This window comes from Choloepus didactylus, chromosome 8 (assembly GCF_015220235.1).
Source record: "Choloepus didactylus isolate mChoDid1 chromosome 8, mChoDid1.pri, whole genome shotgun sequence".
Taxonomy (NCBI): domain Eukaryota; kingdom Metazoa; phylum Chordata; class Mammalia; order Pilosa; family Megalonychidae; genus Choloepus; species Choloepus didactylus.
The window spans coordinates 135,806,719-135,826,397 of NC_051314.1; the positions used below are offsets into that span (position 1 = coordinate 135,806,719).

Consider the following 19,679-nt stretch of genomic DNA (forward strand, 5'->3'; position numbering starts at 1 on the left):
TGTGGGGTCTGAAGTGCCAGTTCTGAACACCAGCCAGCGCTCCCTCGAAAGACCTTGCTTCAAAAGTGTCTACGAAAGATGGCGGGAGAGCAACCAAAGGGTGCCATCGTTAGTGAAGTCGAGTTGGCTTTTGCTACAGATAAAACATCACATGAGGAGCTAAAAGGTCTCAGTCGTTATAATTGAGTGTTTCTTTTCTTTTCCAAGTTGAAAAAGGAACCCAAGATGTGTCGTTTCCACCAGTTCATAGGAAGAAAGTGAATTCCTTCATGTCTCTGGACAGGCAAGATTCAGGATATCAGCCTCTCCATCCCTGGGTTAATGAAAGAAAAGTTTCTGAACATGTTCTGGTCCATACTGTTTATGAGTGCCCTGTCAGCGAACGACAGCCGGGGTTTCTCGTTTAAGAATTCTTTGTCGAAATTGCTGCAGTCATATGGTGATTTCTTGGTAAGAGGTTAAGGGGGGAAAAAAGGAAAGAAAATCAGTCACACAATTCATTATCTTAATTTTTGTCATCTAGGCTCTAATCTGTGCAAGACTGTGCTGGTGTTTACAGATATAAGTGATATAACACTTATAACCATTATGTGTGTTTCTTATTAAGCATCTCTGTAATCCCCAGACATCACTTTACCAATAGTATAGTTAAATACACGTAATGGAATTCCATTGTATGCATTCAAATAGGATTTAGGACCTCTAGTTAAAAGTTTACAAGAAGCAGTTTTGGCAACCTTGAAAAAGTGGTGCGCCCAGATTTGACCTCTGTCCTTTTAGTCTACTTGGGGTGGGGTGGGGAGAGGGTGCAGACGAGGAAGGGAGAGGGAGGGAAGGAAATTTGCAGATTACATATCCTTTTTCTTTTACCAACATCCTTTGCTACCTTGATTTCGCTACCCATGTTAATTCCCAAGCTTCCCTCAGACCACCTGGTCCATTGGTTCCCATGACAAGAAGAAGAGAAAGTAAAAAACACCTCTTCCCAGAGGCAACAGCCTCTTCAAGAACTTCAACCAGATGTGTCCCCTTTTCCCATAATGTCGACACCCCTTTTCAACATGAACAGGTTAGGGTGGTCATTGCTTAGACATCCCTGAAGATCAGGAAAGTGATTAAACTAGAGGAAGGGGTAGCAACAGACAAGATGGAATTTATCAAAGGATTATGAATACTGAATCTCCATATAATTTTCTTTCTCTTAGTTACTAGGGTATTAGAATAGCTGGAAGGAAAGATTTGAAATGGTGGAGCTGTAACCCATAGCATCCTTTGAAGTTTGTTCTATAGCTACTTTTTTTTTTTTTTTCGTTCTTCAGAAACTTAAATCATTCAGAGAACTCCTGTGCCTTCTATGTCCCCAAACCCAGAGGCAATAGCCTCTTCAAGAACATCAACCAGATGTGTTCTGTTTTCCCACAAAGTCAACACCCCTTTACAACATGAACAAATTAAATTTGTCACTGCCTACACATCCCTGAAAAAAGAAAAGAATCACAGCTTATAGATTTAACATATCTCAGAAGGAGAAATCCCACAAGAGGAAATCTATAATTTGAAAAAAGAAATGTCTGGGCCAGAAATGAATGCTAAGCACTAAAACAATCAGTAGTCACCTGTCATCTCACAGAGATCCAACTGAGAAAACTCTATTGAGCATTTCTGAAAGGAGTGGGACAGAAGGAAATGAACTGCAAAGCCAGGAAAATATAGAAGTTTATGTAAACTTTGTCTTGCAAAGGCTGGAAACATGGGTCTTGAAGAGAAAGAGCATCTTAAGAGGTTATGAATATGCAGAAAGTAAAAAGAAAGATTAAGAAATAAAATCATTTTCTCTGTATATTTTTCAAATCAGGATCAATAGTGGAATAAGATTATAGCTACTTCTTAAAAGGTACTTTGAAAGTTATCACCTCTTTGTATATTTGTTATATTTCACAATAAGGAAATAACTGAAACTACAGTACTGTAACTCATAACATTTTTGGAAATTTCCTATATAACTATTTGTTAAATCACACTCTGAAAGATATTACCTTTTTGCATATATGTTACATTTCACAAAAAGAAAATAACTGAAATTGTGGAATTGTAACCCATAACATTCTTTGAAATTTGCCCTCTAACTACTTGTTAAATTGCACTTGGAAAGTTATCACTTCTATGTATATATGTTATATTTCATAATAAAATATATATGATTAGAAAAAATGATAATAGAGAAAATCAAACCAACAGCTCTTCATAAATACTGTTCAGCTTGGTGTACCATTCAGCTTTCTAAGGTTAAGAACTGTGATCAAAATAGAGTTGCCCTTATTTACGTGAGCATAATTAAGAGTAGGCCCTTCTTCCATCCGTCAAAAGGACCCCCATGGGCTGGTAAGTTCCACGGCCTGTGGTCTGCCTACAAACAGCTACTCAGACAACAAGTGGAATCAGGAATTAGCCTGTAAGCTAAGCCTAGATCAAAGTTCTGACTTATTTTTTTTTTTATGTGGAAAATATCAAATCAATTTTAATCTGAAGTAGGAGTTGAGATATGAATTAAATTGTTCTGATTAGCTACAACAAGATAAAAGTTCCTTTTATCCAAAACAAATTATTAATTCATGTATTAGATCTGGTACTGTTACAAATAATGGAAGTATTAGAAACCAGCCTGTAGAATCATCAGAAAATCTCCAGGGCTTGGGACAAACGTTGAGAATAATTACCCTAACACTAACAAGGCACATTTGTTCCTTCTAGCCATTCTCTATGATGGCTGATGACAGTAGCTGTTTTCTAGGGTGAACACTCTGCTGTGAAATCCAGGAGCCCACAGCTGCTCTATGCAAAGAGATGGCCGATTGTTCACATCTGCCAGGGTAATTACCATCTTATTCCCCAGCAATCACCAAGAAGGGGTAAAGCTGGCAAATGCACCAACTTTGCCTTGCTTTCCTCTTCACTTTACAGTGTCCTGCACTTGGTCTGCCTTTCCCCAGGCAGGTTAGTGACTTTTGCTAGTGAGTAAACAAATGGGAATTTAGAGACCTATCTTTTTCTAAGTGCCTATTTCCTTTTTCTTCTTTAAATGGAAGAACATCTAACAATTGCCATTTAGATGGTCTTAGGGTAAATGTCAATAAATCTCATGGGGAAAATAATGGTTCTAAAATTCTTGACATAGGATGCAGGGTTTATTCATAAGTTTGGGTCATGCGGAGAGTGACGTTTAATTGTGTATGAATCGTGCAAAACCTCTATCACTTCTGATGGCCAACGACATATACACACAGCACGTACCTGCAGCAATTCATTCTTCCTTTTGTTACGGGTTGACTACAGAGCTTAGATTTTGCTGACAAGAGTAACATCCCTTCCCTCTCCCCCATCATCCAAGAACCCAGCGGGATGGGTAAAGAAGTACATTCTATAAAGAACTGCCCCGGGGCAGGGAAGAAGCTCTGTCTGGCAGCCTGTGAGTAAAGCCCGGAGGGCTGAAAGGAATGTTCCCCATGGGGAGCTCTTACCACTTTAGGCCTGAAAGGTGGGTCAATCTCCTTTCTTTCAAGTTCTTCCCAGTTGATCTCCCGAAACAAAGGATGCTGGCGGATGTCTCCCCGCACTCCCAACCTCTTCTCGGGTTCTCTTACAAAAAGCTGGAAAAGAGCAGAAAGAGAGCAGATTATTTCTCAAGGGATTATCCCATTAGCATGGGCTGGGTGGTTTATTTCTTAGTGTATGACCCATTGTGCTTGATTCTACAGGGATGAAGTCCGGCTTCTTGGCCTAGAGTGGGAAGCGCTTTGTCACTTGCTTTTCTCATCTTATTTTTCTACTTACCTTTATAAAGTAGGTTATAAAATCTGATTAGAATTGAACTGGTCATCACCCTTCCCTGCATGAGCCTTTTGGAATATTCCTGAGTCTGGCTTTTTCTTTTGTACTCTTTGCCCTAGAAATACTATCTACTGAGTCCTAGAGACATGGTTTGAAATCTTAGTCTTTGCTATTAGTTATGTGTCCTCTGGCAAGTTACAGAGTCCTCAAGTCACAGATTCCCACCTGGAAAGTGATCAAGGTGCCCTCCTCGTAGGCTGTTATGAAGATGAAATAACACACACACACCTGCGCACGATAATTCCTACTCTGTAAAACCTAACAATGCCAAGTAAGTGATCAATTTATTTGTGGTTTGATTGATTGACCCATTAGTCAAGAGTTTGATTTCTTACAAAGCTACTTTCTTGGGATGAACAGCACTGGGGGGACTCTAGCGAAAAGGAAAAACTTACTCAGGTATAACATAAACTAGTTCCAGACGTCAGCATTGGATTTTAATAGGCTGTCTGAGTATCAAGAATCACCTTGGACTGCTCCTAACCTGCTGGATAAGTACTATTTAATTCAAAGGTCATCTTTTATAACCTCTGAGCTGTTACATATGTATTATCCTCTTTGCACTGTCCTTCGGTCACATTCTGCCTCCCCCCCGGAGGTCCAAAAGAACATTGGCAAGGTCAAAAAAGAAACTTTGAAACTGTTAAAACTTAAATAAAACATGTCAAGGGAATTAAGGAACAGGAGTCTAAACATTAAACCAAGAAAAATAACAGGTCCCCTGGGCGTCTGGAGTACTTACCCATTTTTCTCACATCAGGTACATGTTTATTTATAAAGTTACCACTACTTATAGACTGTTTATAAGGAGACTATGGATCTTTGAAACAGAAAGCATGGTGAAATACAGTGATTTTCCAGGAGGTTCTGGCAAGAACTTGACCTCCATTCATACCTAAATTGCAGGGATCACTTTATTATACCCCTTAAAAAACAGCCATTCAAACTATTCTAAAACACTGCTTTATGTACATTACCTTACGACTTGAAAATCTTCAAAGATTCTACTCTATACAAAACAGCATGCTGTAGGGTGAAGATGTGCAAAGCAGAGATATTTAATTTCTTTTTTTAAGTAGGGGTATCTCTTAAAATTCCAAGTGAGCCACTCATGCAGTCACCTAGGATATCAAACTGGTAAACCAGCATGGCCCTGACTTCTTGGTTCCCCTCAGCATATGGTGGCTGCTGAGGGCTCTCTAGGGAAACTTGGGATTCCAAAGCACCTGGTTAGAAAACCAACCTCTGTACAGTGGAAAGGACACTGGATGTCATCCAAGAGACTTACTACCCATGTGGCCGTGGGTAAGATTTCTGAATCTTAATTTCTTCATCTGAAAAATGAAGGGTTAGACAAGCTGGTCTGTTATGGGCTGTATCATGTCCTCCAAAATGATATGTTGATGTCCTAACCCCCAATACTTGTGAATGTGACCTTATTTGGAAATAGGGTCTTTGCAGATGTAATAGAGTTAAGATGAGGCCATATTGGTTTAGGGAGGCCCTTCATACAATATGACTGGTGTCCTTATAAGAAAGGACGAGAGAAGGAGACACTCAAGTAGAAGTTGGCCATGTGAAGATGGAGCCACCAGAGGCTGGAAGAGGCCAGGAAGCGATCTTCCCCAGGATCTTTGAAAGAGGGGCACGGTCTGATGATACCTTGGTTTTGGACTTCTAGCTTCCAGCATTATGAAAGAAACAACTTCTATTGTTTGATGCCACCCAGTTCGTGGCACTTTGTTGTGGCAGCCCCATGAAACTAAGACGTGACCTGCAAGGCCCCTAAGAACCCTGCGTTCTGACGTCTTCTGAGCCCTAGACTGGCGTTTGAGGCCGTCTGAAGTCTGATGCTGACCCACTTGTAACCCTGTCTTCTGTCCAGACATATTCACTTGTGGAATACACCGTGTGCCTTTCCCACTTCTTTCCTTTGCTCATGACACGTCCACCTTGCAAAGAGGTTCTTTTCCCCCATTCCACTCCCATTTCCTTCTTCTCATTTTTAAATCCCGCCCCATCTTTTTTTTTTTTTTTGTCTTACATCCTATCTTCATTGTGATGCTTTCTTTGATGACCTCAACTCACGGTGAGCCCTCCCTCCTCTCAAAACCATACTCATGGTCGTATAATTGATGAAATCATTCATTCCAACCAGTTTTCTTTGAGTCAGGCACTGTGCTAGATGCTTCGTATTCATCATCCTGATTTTAAAAACAAATTTACAAAGCAGGTATCATTATCCCAATTGTCAGTTGAGGAAACCAAGGCTCAGAATAGCTAAGTAAACTTGCTCAAGATCACAAATCCAGTGAGTGGTAGAGCCTAAAATAAAGCAGCCTCCTCCCCATGTCTGGTGTTACTCTCTCCTTTGTCTTCCATAGAACGTCTTCCCTCCATTAGAATAGTTAGCAGACTGCATTTTTTCCCAAGTCTGTCTTTGCTGCTAGACCGTAAGCTCTAGAAGGGAGAGGGTGTTTAGGTTTCTGTTTCTTACAGCACCTCATACAGTGCCGGGCACAGATGAGATGTTACATCAGTGTTTGTTGAAAAAGTGCATAAGCTGTCTTTCCCCTTTATTTATCTGCAGTTATCATATGTCTTATAGCCCCATCTTTTCTCAGCTTCTTGCTTTCAGCATACAGAATAATTCCTGGTTTCAAGAAGAAAAGCCACCCAGTTCACAGTGAAATATGTTTTTCTGTAGACTCAAAAACCAGTGTGAATCAACAGAAGGAAAAGCAGATTGATTTTTGAGAAACAGAGAGAATAAGTCACTAGCCCCAAATCTCCTCCCATGAAATGATCATAATAAAGGATTGATCTCCACTTCTTAAGGACATTTCGATGAAAGAGATTAGACAGAAGGTGTAAGTGCCTCAAGAATAGGTTCCACACTAGGGAATGTCGTTAACAATTAAATGCTTCGGGGAATTATGTTGGAAGTAACTGCCCAAGGCCAAGTGTACAACCATGTCAGATTTTCCTTAGATTGTTTTCATCAAATATGTGGCATTGTGCCTAGAGGATCACACAGAGACCCTTCTGAGCCAGGGATATGTACCTGTGAAATTTTAAAAGGATAGTCTTAAAAATAAAATTTATGGTAAGAAGATAATACCATCTCCAGTTTCTAGGTTTCGTATTCTTTCTAGCTTTACACAGAGTGGTAAATTATCTTCTCTGCCCTGCAGCAAGTCAAGCTGCTGGAGGTTCCGAGGATGACTAAAGACTCGGATCAGCAGCTCCGTGGCCGAGCAGCACAATGAGGAAACGAATGTTCCTGAAGCAAGGCTTGCTTTTGTCCATAAACGCTGCCAGAGGGCGGTTTACATTTATAGGAAATAGCACACCTCTTATAGAAACGGCTGGGATGTGGCTGGAGGTTGTTTAAATTTATCCACTGTCTCGGCAAGAAAGCTGTTGAGGGGTGTGGAGATTGCCCCCCCCCCCCCCGCCATGCTTAGTGCCAGTCACCGGTGACAACTTATACCTGGAATGTTCTTTCCACTTTCACTCATATATATCTTTCTATAAAAGGAAGATGTATTTCTGTTCTTAAGTCATTAGTTTTCCAAATAAATGGACAGGATGTCCTGGAGGAATGAATGAGGAAGAGAAGGGAGTTTATTTGGCCATAGTCAACCGGACACCAGGGTCCCAGCTGTAATTCTGGATGGATTTCAGCCTCCCCTGATGTACCACTGTCCACTTAGCTGCATGCATTGATGATGCAGGAAGGCTAAAGGGAATCAAGCCCAAGGGATGTCACGAAGGGGATGTCTTTTTTCTTAATTGTCTTGGTTTCTGCTCTATTCAAACAAATTTATTTTCTCCCCTCACAGCAACTCTTTCTCCTGCCACTGAAACTCTGCAGATGATTTTTGTTGTTGTTATTTGCATGGCATTTAGCCTTAGATTTAATTTTCTAAAAAAACTTATTTGAAAATAATTATAAATTCACAGAAAGTTGCAAAGATAATACAGAGAGGTCTCACATACCCTTCACTCAGTTTCCCCCAGTGGTTACATCTTACATAATTAGAGGACACTATTTAAACCAGGAAGCTGACATTGGTACAATGTGCCATTTTATCAGGTATGGAGATTTGTGTCACCCCCACCACAATCAAGATTCAGAACTGTTCCATCACCACAAAGATCTCCCTTGTGCTGCCCCTTTTGTCATAACCCCCCAGACCCCCAACACCCCTAACCCTGGGCAACCACGCCTCTGTTTTCCATATCTATAATGTGGTCATTTCCAGAACATTATATAAATGGACTCAAACGTGTGTGACCTTTTGAGATGGGTTTTTTTTTCACTCAGCCTTTGAGATCCATCCAGGGGGTTTTATGTATTAATCATCTGTTCCTTTTTATTGCTGAGTAGCAGCCCATGTACACAACTAGCCACCCCATCTCTTCCAATTAGGACTAATCTTTTTCTTCTACCCATTCTCTGTCCTGCTCCCTTAAAAACATCACTCTAAGCTTCCTTCCAGGTGAGGATGAACTTTGTGGATTAATTTCCCCTGACCTCAGTCACCCCGAAGCTGTTTAGGGTGGTGAGGTAGAGCTGGGATTGGGAAACCCAGCCTGGAGGCTGGTCCAGCTTTCCCAGGCATTGCAGGTGACGGCTGATGGTACCTGTGGCTCCGGGGCCCAGTGCTGTGACTCACCTGAAGGCAGCCCTGAGCCCACAGGTGCTCTCACCCCTCCAATGGTACGGACCACCCCTGTGCCAGTTGGGATGTATTATGTCCCCCAAAATGCCATGTTCTTTCATGCAGTCTTGTGGGGGGCAGACGTATTAGTGTTGATTAGGTTGGAATCTTTGGATTAGGCTGTTTCCATGGAGATGTGACCCACCCAACTGTGGGTAATGACTTTGATTAGATTATTTCCATGAAAGTGTGGCCCCGCCCATTCAACATGGGTCTTGATTTAATCATCAGAGTCCTATATAAGAGCTCAGACAGAAGGAGCTCAGTGCTGCTGCAGCTGGCAGACACATTTTGAAGATGGCTGTTGAAAGCTGACGCTGACATTTTGGAGAACGCCATTTAGAAATGCAATGTGGGAGCAAACAGATGCCAGCCATATGCCTTCCCCGCTAACAAAGGTTTTCCAGACACCATCAGTGTTCTTCAGTGAAGGTTCCCTACTGTTGATGCCTTTGTTTGGACATTTGCATGGCCGTAAGACTTTGTAACAAATAACCCCCCTTTATAAAAGTCAATCCATTGCTGGTATTTTGAGTAACAGCAGCATTAGCAAACTGGAACAGCCCCTTTGCTCATTTCCCTTCTCTGTGGGTTTTGTTGGCCCCACCTTCAGAGAGCCAGGTGTCAAACTGATAACAGCCTCTGGATAAAGTAGGATTGTTTACATTCCAATCATGCTAACTCATTTTTACTGTTGTCATATTTTTTTTTCTTATGGGTTGAATTTGAAATTAGCTTTCATTTTATATAGGTTTGGTTCAGTCATTAACAATGAATTTATGTGTTAACATAATATAGATACACACAATGGAATACTATTCAGCCCTAACAAGGAAGGAAGTCCTGATGTTTGCAACAACATGGATGTACCTTGAAGACATCATGTTGAGTGAAATGAGCCAGACACAAAGGATGAATACTGTATGACTCCCTGATATGAAATAATTAGAATAAGCAAACTCATGGAGTCAGAATCTGGAAGGAAGGTTACAGGGGACAGGTTGGGAATAAAGGAAAAAAAGTGGATTTAATTGGTCATTCAGGGAGTTTCCTAAGTTTATTGCTTGTTTGGATCATGTTCAGAAAGTGAGCACTGAATTGAACTGGCTCAGATTTTTAAATACCTAGTTTCATTATCCTTGGGCTGGATATCCTGTGAGGGCTTTGTCAGCATTTCTCAGATGTAAGATTTTGATTCCCCAGGGAGAACTCTGGAGTTGCCTGAAAATTTCTAATACTCTAGACAGGTTGTCAGTTGTATTAGAGACATAGACACGTATGCTCTTTAAATTTAATTCCAAGAAGTTCTTCATGAGAAAAAAGTAGACTAGTGGGAAAAAAAATGGGTCTGGTACTATTTTTCCTAAATTTAGATTTAAAACCCATGGATAGCTTCTAATGTCAGAGGATCTTCTCCTGTTTCCATCTTCAGTATTGCAAGAGCAAGTTTAAAAATTATTCCCTTAAATGATGTTTTATCTAGCTAAGACATGAGATCCAAGAAAATAAAATATTGTTTTACCTAAAACACCTGTATCCATGGTCTGTTTCTCTTGAATTTGCTAGGTTCTTGCTTTCACTGGTATGACTCCTCGATCAAAATCTTTGCCCGGACAGCTTAGTAAATGTAGCTGCTTATTATCATCAGAGGTAATTAGCATGTTGCATTAGTGTGATTCTCTGCCATTGTTTTTACAACTTGCTACAGGTATGCCTTGTGGATAAATATTTTGTAGTCTCAAGAAATGGTACATTCAGACTTTGCTTCAGGTCCAAATCTTTTATGATGATTTTCAGGTGCTTCTTATCTCTCTGCACCGGTTTGCCGTGGAAGCTCCTGGTTTGTGGTCAGTAGTTTGTATCTGTATCACTGTTCACCGATTATGAATGGATTCTGTGCTACATGGGCTGGGGGCTGACTTCTCCTTTGGTGGTGAACCCTAGAGAGAGCTGCTGAGATGGAAATAGCCTGCACTCTCAGAATTTCTTAGGGTGAAGGATGTATCAGTATTTCCAGGGGACAACGGGTGGGCCATGAGGGGAGGAGCTGGTCTGTATCTATTTAAGTATTGCCTTCCAAGATCTGCTGGAATGACAGCAAAAGGCAGCTAAAGTCCCAGTGGGATGGAGTGATGCTGATGAGAGTTTGGGGAGAGGGAGTAGCCAGACTAGAGAATGGATTGACTCTGTGGTTTCAGAGTCTCAGCCCAAAATGTTCCTAGTGATAGATCTCTCCAAACAACCTATTAAACCCTATCTGAGTAACCATATAAGCCTGACTCAAAGAGTGTGAAGTTACCCAACTACAAAAGAAGAGTACTTTCCCCTCCATCCTTTCCCTGCTTCTAACCTAGTAGGGTCTGAAATAGAAGCTAACAGTTGGGGGGGAAGAGGGCAAGGAGACAGTTAACCATGATATGACCAACAATCCCTTCTCCAAAGGTAAGCAGTCTCCTGCATTGGCTTTGGCCAGAGGAGAGGGATCAGAAGTCTTAGCTTTATGATTAGGATTGGCATGATGATTAATATTTTGGACTGAAAAGTTTCAGTTTCTCAATTGAGACTGTGTTTTATGACTTAAAGTGACAATAGGTTTGTCCTTTACCTAAGAGTCAGCAACAAGTCCCATCAACTTGGATGCATACGATCCAGGGTTTCAACCAGGGTCATGGAAGATTAACTCCATTGAATGTATTCTATAATGACTATGGGAAATTAAAAGTTGAGCTTGAAGCCACAAATTGGGCTTGTTCAAAGTACCAATTACATCTCAAAGTGGATGAGTCATACAACCGGTTTTTGGACCTGTCCTGTGTAAATGAGGACTTACTGTCCATTCAGATTGATATTTAATGTTCCTTGTATTGATACCCCAATTAAAACAGATAGGGAAAATTCCATTTAAGTCCTGTGAAATATAATTATTGTTTACCATGTGTACATCAGAACCTAGAAATGAATGGAAAGACTCATCAGAAAACCTCATTCTAATCTTCTGAAGGCTTCTTGCCTTGTCACTTACCTTCACTAGAAGGTCCTTGGCCTCCTTCTCAAGCCATCGTGGGTAAAAGGGGTTGTCCATGCGGATGGAGTGGAAGAGCTCCTCCTCGTCTTGCCCGTGGAAAGGGGACTGACCAATCAGCATCTCATAGAGGAGGACGCCAAAGGACCACCAGTCCACGGAATGGTTGTATTTCTGACCCAGCAAGATCTGTAATGAATAAAAATGAAGGTGATGAGTGAAAACTGTTCATGGACTGCTCCAAGCCACTTGGGAAATAATTGATGGTATTGAGGATATGTGGTTTTAACAAAGATCATGCTGAAACTTGTATCTTTTGAGAAGCTAAGGAATGGATGGAAAGGAGTGGATAAGGCCAAAATGAAGTGAACATTTTTGAGTTTCAGTTTCTACTTTTATTTTGACTTTAAGCAAAACAAGTGAACCATGCTCTTAAGTCTTCATTTTCCCTTCTGTGATGGGAGGACTTGGGTGGCAGATATCAGACCTGAGAAAGCTGATATGTCTCTTCTTTCTCCAGTGCCCCGATGAGAACCTTTAAACCACGCTCCTAAGTTCTACTGACTTCTACTGTCTTGAATCTTTGCATGAAGTTTCTTAAGTAATCTAGCATCCAGTGAGATCATTGGACCAAATCACTTCTTTAAAGCCTAAGCTAATCTTGGCCAGTCAACTCAGGAGTCACATTTGCAGGCATCATTATGAAGAATCAAATTTTGCAACAATGCCTGGAAAAAGCCTAGTATAACTATCCCAATCTAGAAAGCAGAGACCTCTGAGAAATATGTGAGGCTGACATCAATGCTATGAGTAGAACTGGTCTGTATTTGTGATAATGAAGTTGTACCCATTTGTGAAAATAAAGAGCCAGTCACCAACAGAATTTAGGAGCAGGAAATCTGCCACTGATTTCCAGTATAAAATCCTACCTACTAGTCTTAATTCAATTTTTACCTTAAATATTAGAAAAAATAAACTTTTTCTTAAGAAATAATCTGAATCCATGGAGAATGACAGGGAAAATAAAGATGCACAATCTTAGTTCAGTCAAATTTGCCTTTAAGTGGGGCCAGATTTACATGTAATTCCAGAGATCTGCCACACGGGGGAGCCCAAAGCAACCAGAAACTGCTCCGAGCATCACATCTTTGTAAACAACTTCATTTCGGCAAGGCAAATGAAAAGAAATTTGGACAGATAGCGGTGGTTGAAATTAAGTCTTGTAGGCTAGGTGATGCTAATAAAAAAAATTTCAGTCTCAAGTCAGGAGAAAGAAATAAAATACAAATTCACACTCAATTACACACTTAGAACAGAATGGCTACTTAATAAGTACTGACGTGTGTTAGGTGTTTTTCATACATTGTGTCTTTTATTTACAAGAACTCCCTTAGGTCGGTACCATTATCCCTCTTTTACAGAGGAAGATGATTGGACTCAGGGAGCTGATGTCTTAATTAGGGTCTCCTAACTAGTAAATAGAAAGCTACGTCCTGAATCTTGGGCTTTCAGGAGATTACTAATTTAATTATATAATGTTGTCTCCTGGTTTTAAATCTCAACCTAACATGGTCAGGCTTGTAATCTTCTAAGTTTTCAAAGAAATTGTGGTGAAAAAACCCTGGATGGAGTGGCCCCTTTTCTATCTCCACCCAGGGTGCTTTATTATACAAATAATAAATAATTATTCAGATGCACAGCTCTGAATGCACAACTCCAAACCTGAGAAACCAGCCCAGCATCCACCTAAAGACTTCACCGGGTGCATCCTTCTCTCTCTGGGGAGAGAGAGCTGCCATTCCACCTGCTACAGCCCACAGAGCTCATGGGTTAACGTCCGTACAAGGCTCACTGCAGTGACCTCACAGCAAGGAAGTGCTGCTGTAGTTTACTAAGTAGACACCCAGTGCCTCTATGGTTCTGATTTCCAAGTGACGCCTCCTTTTTCCAGGGTGCTGCTTCTCTATACTGAAATCACATATGGATTTACTGAGTGGCTACCACATATTAGAAAGTAGGTTGGTTATTGACCTGTTTCCCTATTGGTCAAAATGAGCTTGGAACCCTGATGTTACATTAGACCCTTTCTCCTGTAACTGGAAGGCAAAGGGAATGGGCAGAGTTTTGGAGAAGAGCTTGTGGTCTCAGTAGACCCACGCTGGTGAGTCTGTTCCCTGCTGTGGGGAGCTCAGCCTGCCTTCCGGGCGTCACTCCTGACACTGCTCTGAAATGCACTTACTTTCCTTCCACTGCCCAGGCATGATTTGAGTTCTCCTGTCAAGCACATATCAGTGTCTGGCAGATGGGCTTGATGGCCTTGGTCCTAGCTGTTTCATGTTCTTGTGTCTTTTTTTTTTTTTTTCATTTTTAATTCTGAGCCTTGCCTAATGGGCTTTTTGTCTGCCATGGAGGTAACACGCTGTCCTTTTCCTGAAGGAGCTTACATTCTAAGATGGGAGAGAGCACCCGAATACACAAAGACACAACGTGGGCAGCATATGCTTGGAATATACTTGGAATATTCCCACACAACACATTTCAGAGAAAGGAGTGCACTCCTCTAGCTCTTTCTGGTTTTGGAGGTGGGGAGAAGGGAATGGGTAGATGAATGAGATAAAAGAAAAAACTTGAGAAAGAAGTTGGCATGTGAGTGGAGCATTGAGAAAATGTATTACACGTTTTGATGGTTAGAATGGGGAGGGCAGATGGGATTGATACAGAGGTGGAGAAATGCAGCACATGCTTAGAAACAGGCATTTAGTACATGTGCCTCATTCAGGAAACATTTGGTAGATGTCTGTTCTGAACTGTGGGAAAAGAGACTGGACTGTGAGAAGCTCAGTCTATTGGTAGCACAGAGGTGGAGGCAGTAGACTATTCCTAAGGAACCAGAGGCGTCTTCAGAGAGGAGATGAGTTTGGAGGTGGGAATGGTCACAGACCAAGGGACCAGCGTGTGCAGTGACAGAGAAGAACATGGAACGGCGTGTTCAGGGAAGTGGGCAATTTAGTATGCCTGGAATACAGAGTGTGCAGTAAGGAATGTGAGAAATGGAGGCAAATTAGAGGTCAAGGGACATATTAGTAAGGACTGATGCTCAGGATTGTGGCTTATATCCAGCTGATAATGGGGAATGCATGAAGATTTTTAAGGCACTGGCATGACAGGCTTGTATATTAGGAAGGTAAATATACCTGGTAGAATGGTGACCTTCAAAATGGTACATAAACCCCAGGGGTGAACCAGATGATCCAACAAGACGTGGGAAGAAAAAGAGTGGAACTTGTATTTATACTAATTTTTTAAAAATCTATAATGAGAAAGAATTTAGGCTTTTGGGTATTTGATGTACAGACTGACACAATGCCCTGATTTAGAAACCTAAGCAGAAATGGAGGCATCCCGAGGGGAGAATGGGAAGCCCACTTCAGAAGCAGCTTGGTGGAGACTTGGCTTGGTCGTTTGTATTGTAAGGTGCACTATGGTTTATGTTCCTTGCCCAGTTAGTGGATTGATGGGATCTGCTTTAAGTAAACTAATTTTGACAAAATGGGCATGCAACTTAAAAAGATTATCTGCAAAGAGGTGTAGATTGAAGATAACAGTAAATGAAGCCAAAGTGAGCAGAATGTCAGAAAGTGCAGAGCTGACACCACTCTTACACCTGGAACAAGCTCTTTGTCCACCACATTATGGTGTAGCTAAAAAATGGTGATGATCTCATCAGTTTTGACAAGGAATAGGCTAAAAATATTGAGTGTATCAAAATCATTGTTTGAAATATGGACTTACACCCACTTCTGTCAATGATGGGTCTTGCCTTAAGTACCTATTGTAAATTGTATTATCATGTGTGCCTTTGTCAGGTATCTCTTTCTAGCTTTGATAGCTAGAACTGAAATCAACCGAATTTATCAGACCTTAGAAATCAGATCATCTTGAGGTGTCAAAACAAGATTTTAAAAAATTATTTAATTTTATTTTAATGAAAACATAAATATTTTATACTATTGATAAATATAATAAAATTCAGTTATTTAAAACTACTGTTTAGTTCATCTTCAACTCAACCTGATTAAATTTCTTTTGGTGCATGCTTTAGAACACATCGAGTATATTAGTTGGTGGTAATGAATACTATTTATATATAAATAAATACATAAATACTGGGAATGCTTTTTATTTTTTTAACTGTGCATGATCAAAAAGTTTGGACATCTTAGAATAGGCAGATACCCTGGAAGGTGTGTGGTGACGGAGGAGAAAGCAGTCAAATGTGTATCACGGGGAGGACAAGAGATACTGAGAGCCGAGACCAAGGTAGCAGCAGGGCGAAGGGGAGGAATTTGAGATTCTTTGGGGATTAGATCAAAGGGATACATTTTGAGGAAGAAGAAATCAAGGGAGAGTCTTCATTCAGTCACAAGTTTGGGGGACAACTTGAGATCCAAATTTAGAAGGTCTTTGTGTTTGATTGGATTTGGGGAATAAGAAAGAAAAAACGTGTACGAGTCCTAGTTTTCTGGCTCGGCAACTGGTGGATGGAAGTATAATTCCCCAAAAAAGGGAAAAAGGAGGGGAGACAAGCTCAATGGGGAAAGTGGGCTTCAGACCTCCTGAATTTGAACTTGACATTGATGACCATGATGTCTAGTTGGAGATGAGAAGCAGGAAAATGGACCTATGGGTTTGGAGCAAGATGAAGAAGTTTGGGTTGGGCATACTGATTTGGGAGTTATTGTGTTAAATCCATCGGCATAAACCAAGTTGCTCATGGAGAGCATACAGGGAGAAGAGGAAAAGGTGAGGAGGAAAGAAATTGAGGTATCTCATATGAGGGACATCTGTTGAGAATGATAGGGATGGTTGTCTGAGCAGAGCGAATATATTTAGAATTATTACTAAGGGGAATTGCATCACTAAATTGAGTCCCTCCTCTGAGATCGCCTTCACTTGTGCCTTAATTAGCTTTGGCTTCATTTCAAACTGGAAATGGTTTTAACACACTCATATCTGTATTTGTGCTAACCTGAATGAAGCATAGATTTCTAATATCAGAAAGTTATGAAATCAATGAACCAAGCTCAATTGTAATCGAGTTCAATAATTCCTTGAAAGTTAAAAGCCATAAATTTGTTGTTGAGCAAAGACCAATCTTGCATTTAAACAAGATTAAATTAAAATTAAATACCACATCATCACTGAGCAAAGCCACATATTTCTTAGACTCAGGCTGCCATGATTACTTTGGCAACAACAAGGATTTGCTGCTAAATTTGTTTTACCCAGGAAATCAGTGTCACTGATTTCAGGAAGTCCGACACTGTCTTTATCAAACAACCATTACCCATTCACACATTATTAAGTCATTCATTCTTTTGTTTATTCATTCATTCATTCATTCTTCTAAGAGGTATTTATTAGCTCCTCACTGTGCCAAGCCCTGCACTTGGAAAAAAAAGATTACACAAATCTACAGACACAATAAAATGGAATAGAACTATATACACACCTTGTACCAATGTCAATTTCATGGTTTTGATGTTGTATCATAGTTATGTAGGATGTAATCACTGGGGGAAACCCAGTGAAGGGTACATACAGGATGTTTCTTACTATTTTTGCAACTTTCTAAGAATCTATAATTATCAATAAGTAGGCAGGATGATTCAAAGATAAAAAAGCAATCATGATAAGTGTTAGGATATGAGATGGACCCAGTGTTAAGGGAGTATCTAATCTTCTTGAGGTGGGCAGCTGGCAGGGATTCCATAAAAAGGGGATGTTGAGGGTTTAGTTGGATTGGTGATGACTTCTGAGAAATGCCTTTCTTCTGGGTACTCAGAAAATGATAGCGATGCCTTATAATAATAATAATTATATATTATATAAAGTTATATAAAAATTATAATAATATATAATAATAATTATTATTATTTTGGTATGGGATTGGGGGGTGGTTTAACTTCATATGTTACCTCATTTAAGGCATACAAAAACATCGTGAGAGAAGTATTCCCTCCATTTTACAGAAGAGGAAAATGAAGCTGAGTGAGATTTTTAGCAATCTATTTTCACACAATGGCAGCTTGGAAACTTCAGATTTTCTGATCCTAAAATTAAACCACTTGACTTTGACTTACTCAGGTGGACACTTGTGAGATTGTCCAGTTTCCACCTGGTTCTTCACCGGTTTCTCCTTTGGGTTCTCTCAGGCTGGAGGTGGGGAGAAGCCATAACTGAAAGGACATGCTGAACTATGCAAGTCTTGGAGAGATGTTATAATCAGTATGCATCCCAATACATTATGGTGCTATTTATGGCTGGGTTTATGAAATATTCAGAAAACCAAATATAAATCATAACCCCAATACATTAAATCTTCTGGCTTTAGGAAGGCTTGGTCCGGGGTTGGGCTGAGTTGGGGAGGGGCCAAGCTGCCGGGTCTCCCCGGTGGTGCTTCCTACCTCGGGGGCGATGTAGTCAGGAGTTCCGCAGAAAGTATTTGTCTTTGCATCTCCCAACATGTTCTCCTTGCACATTCCAAAATCTGCTATTTTGATATGTCCATCTTTGTCTAACAGGATATTATCTAGCTTCAGGTCCCTGAAAAACAAAAGCAAAGCAAAATCTTTTTTTACTGGATACAAGTTTGTTAAAATTGCCGTAAGGGATGGCAGCTGAGCTAGTGTCATGAGAGCCTGGGAGGCGAAGGTGAGTGGGTGCTTGGCTTCTCTTTCCTCTCCCTCTTGCTGACTCTGCTCCTCAACCTAAAACTGCCCAGCATGCTTGATGCTGTCCTACTCCTTGGTCCTTATGCTTCGACTAGGGTCTCATGCTTGGGATTTTCCTGTTGGCCCTTCTTGTCCCTGTCCTGCTTTCTCAGGGTCTGACTCTCGGAGATGTTTGTATCTTCCATGACCAGCGCAGCCCTGGGCACATCTTTGGAACTCAATCCATATTTCTCGGATAACGGCCAAGTTGGTGGTGAGAGAATGCATAAAGGTTAACATATTATTTGTTCAAAGTCACATACTTCAATTTGAAGAGGGCCTTCAGGAGACAAAGCCTGGATATGAGGAAACAGTGGGTGAGATGTCAGCAGGGGCTGGTTGTTGGGGTGTGCATGATCTAGGGTGGGATCTAAAACTACCCAACATGTACAATTATCCACTTGCCTACCGGGTGGGGGTATAGAGGAAGCTGACTCCTCAAGGGAGTGCCTGGGTGCACTAAGTCCTCTTTCTGACTTACCAAAGAGTGCAGCTCACTAAAAGGTGGACAGGTCTTTATACCATGTTCTACATGTTTCTATTTGCATCTTTGTGAATGAATTATTTATACTGCACCTAATTCCAAGACCAATTGAAGAATGCTATTCCTAACTAGAATAAAGAATAATTCTTGAACCAGAATCCATCTGAAACCAGGATAACATGTCCACAGGCTCCTGTCTCCCTAGGGAACCAGTATTCTCTTAAAACAGCCATTCCAGTTTTAGATAAATGTTACTGATAATAGGATTTTTAAAAAGTACATGACGGGAAATTTTGATATATATATATATAGTGCTATAATAAAAAAGTTTTTAAAAAATAAGCGAGCCAAATTATGCCTCTTTATGATTTTGCCCATTTGTTCAAGGGTGTTTTCTATTAGAACACAATATCCCAAATGTTTTAAAAGTAACATCAAATTTTCTCTTGTCTTTCCTTTAAAACATTCAGGAACTCTGTGCCTCATATGTGGTTTTCAGACTCTTCGACATTGCAGCCACTACCCTCCAAATATCTTAAATTTGTCCATTTTCTTCTTAAAATATGGTTCTCACAGTGGAACCAATATCCTCTAGATTTATAATCTGATCGGTGCAGAATATAGTGACACTCTAAGCCTCTGATTGAATCCTTCACCCTTTACCCCAAGGGCCAAGACACTGCACTAGTTGTTTTAGTAGCCCCACTGTAGTAATGGTTGATATTGAGCTTGTTGTAAACTAAAACCTTCAGTTTTTAATTTTTTACACAACTGCCATTATGCCA

General features: G+C 40.6%; 1 protein-coding gene across 1 annotated transcript in view; it reads right to left on the reverse strand.

The window, feature by feature from the left end:
- Window positions 1-290: 290 nt before the first annotated feature.
- Window positions 291-19,679, reverse strand: part of PRKCQ (protein kinase C theta) — a 158,533-nt gene continuing 139,144 nt past the window's right edge. Inside the window, 4 exon segments of the mRNA XM_037845292.1 lie at window positions 291-446; window positions 3,519-3,647; window positions 11,638-11,826; window positions 18,105-18,243. Coding sequence (XP_037701220.1) covers window positions 291-446; window positions 3,519-3,647; window positions 11,638-11,826; window positions 18,105-18,243 — 613 coding nt within the window.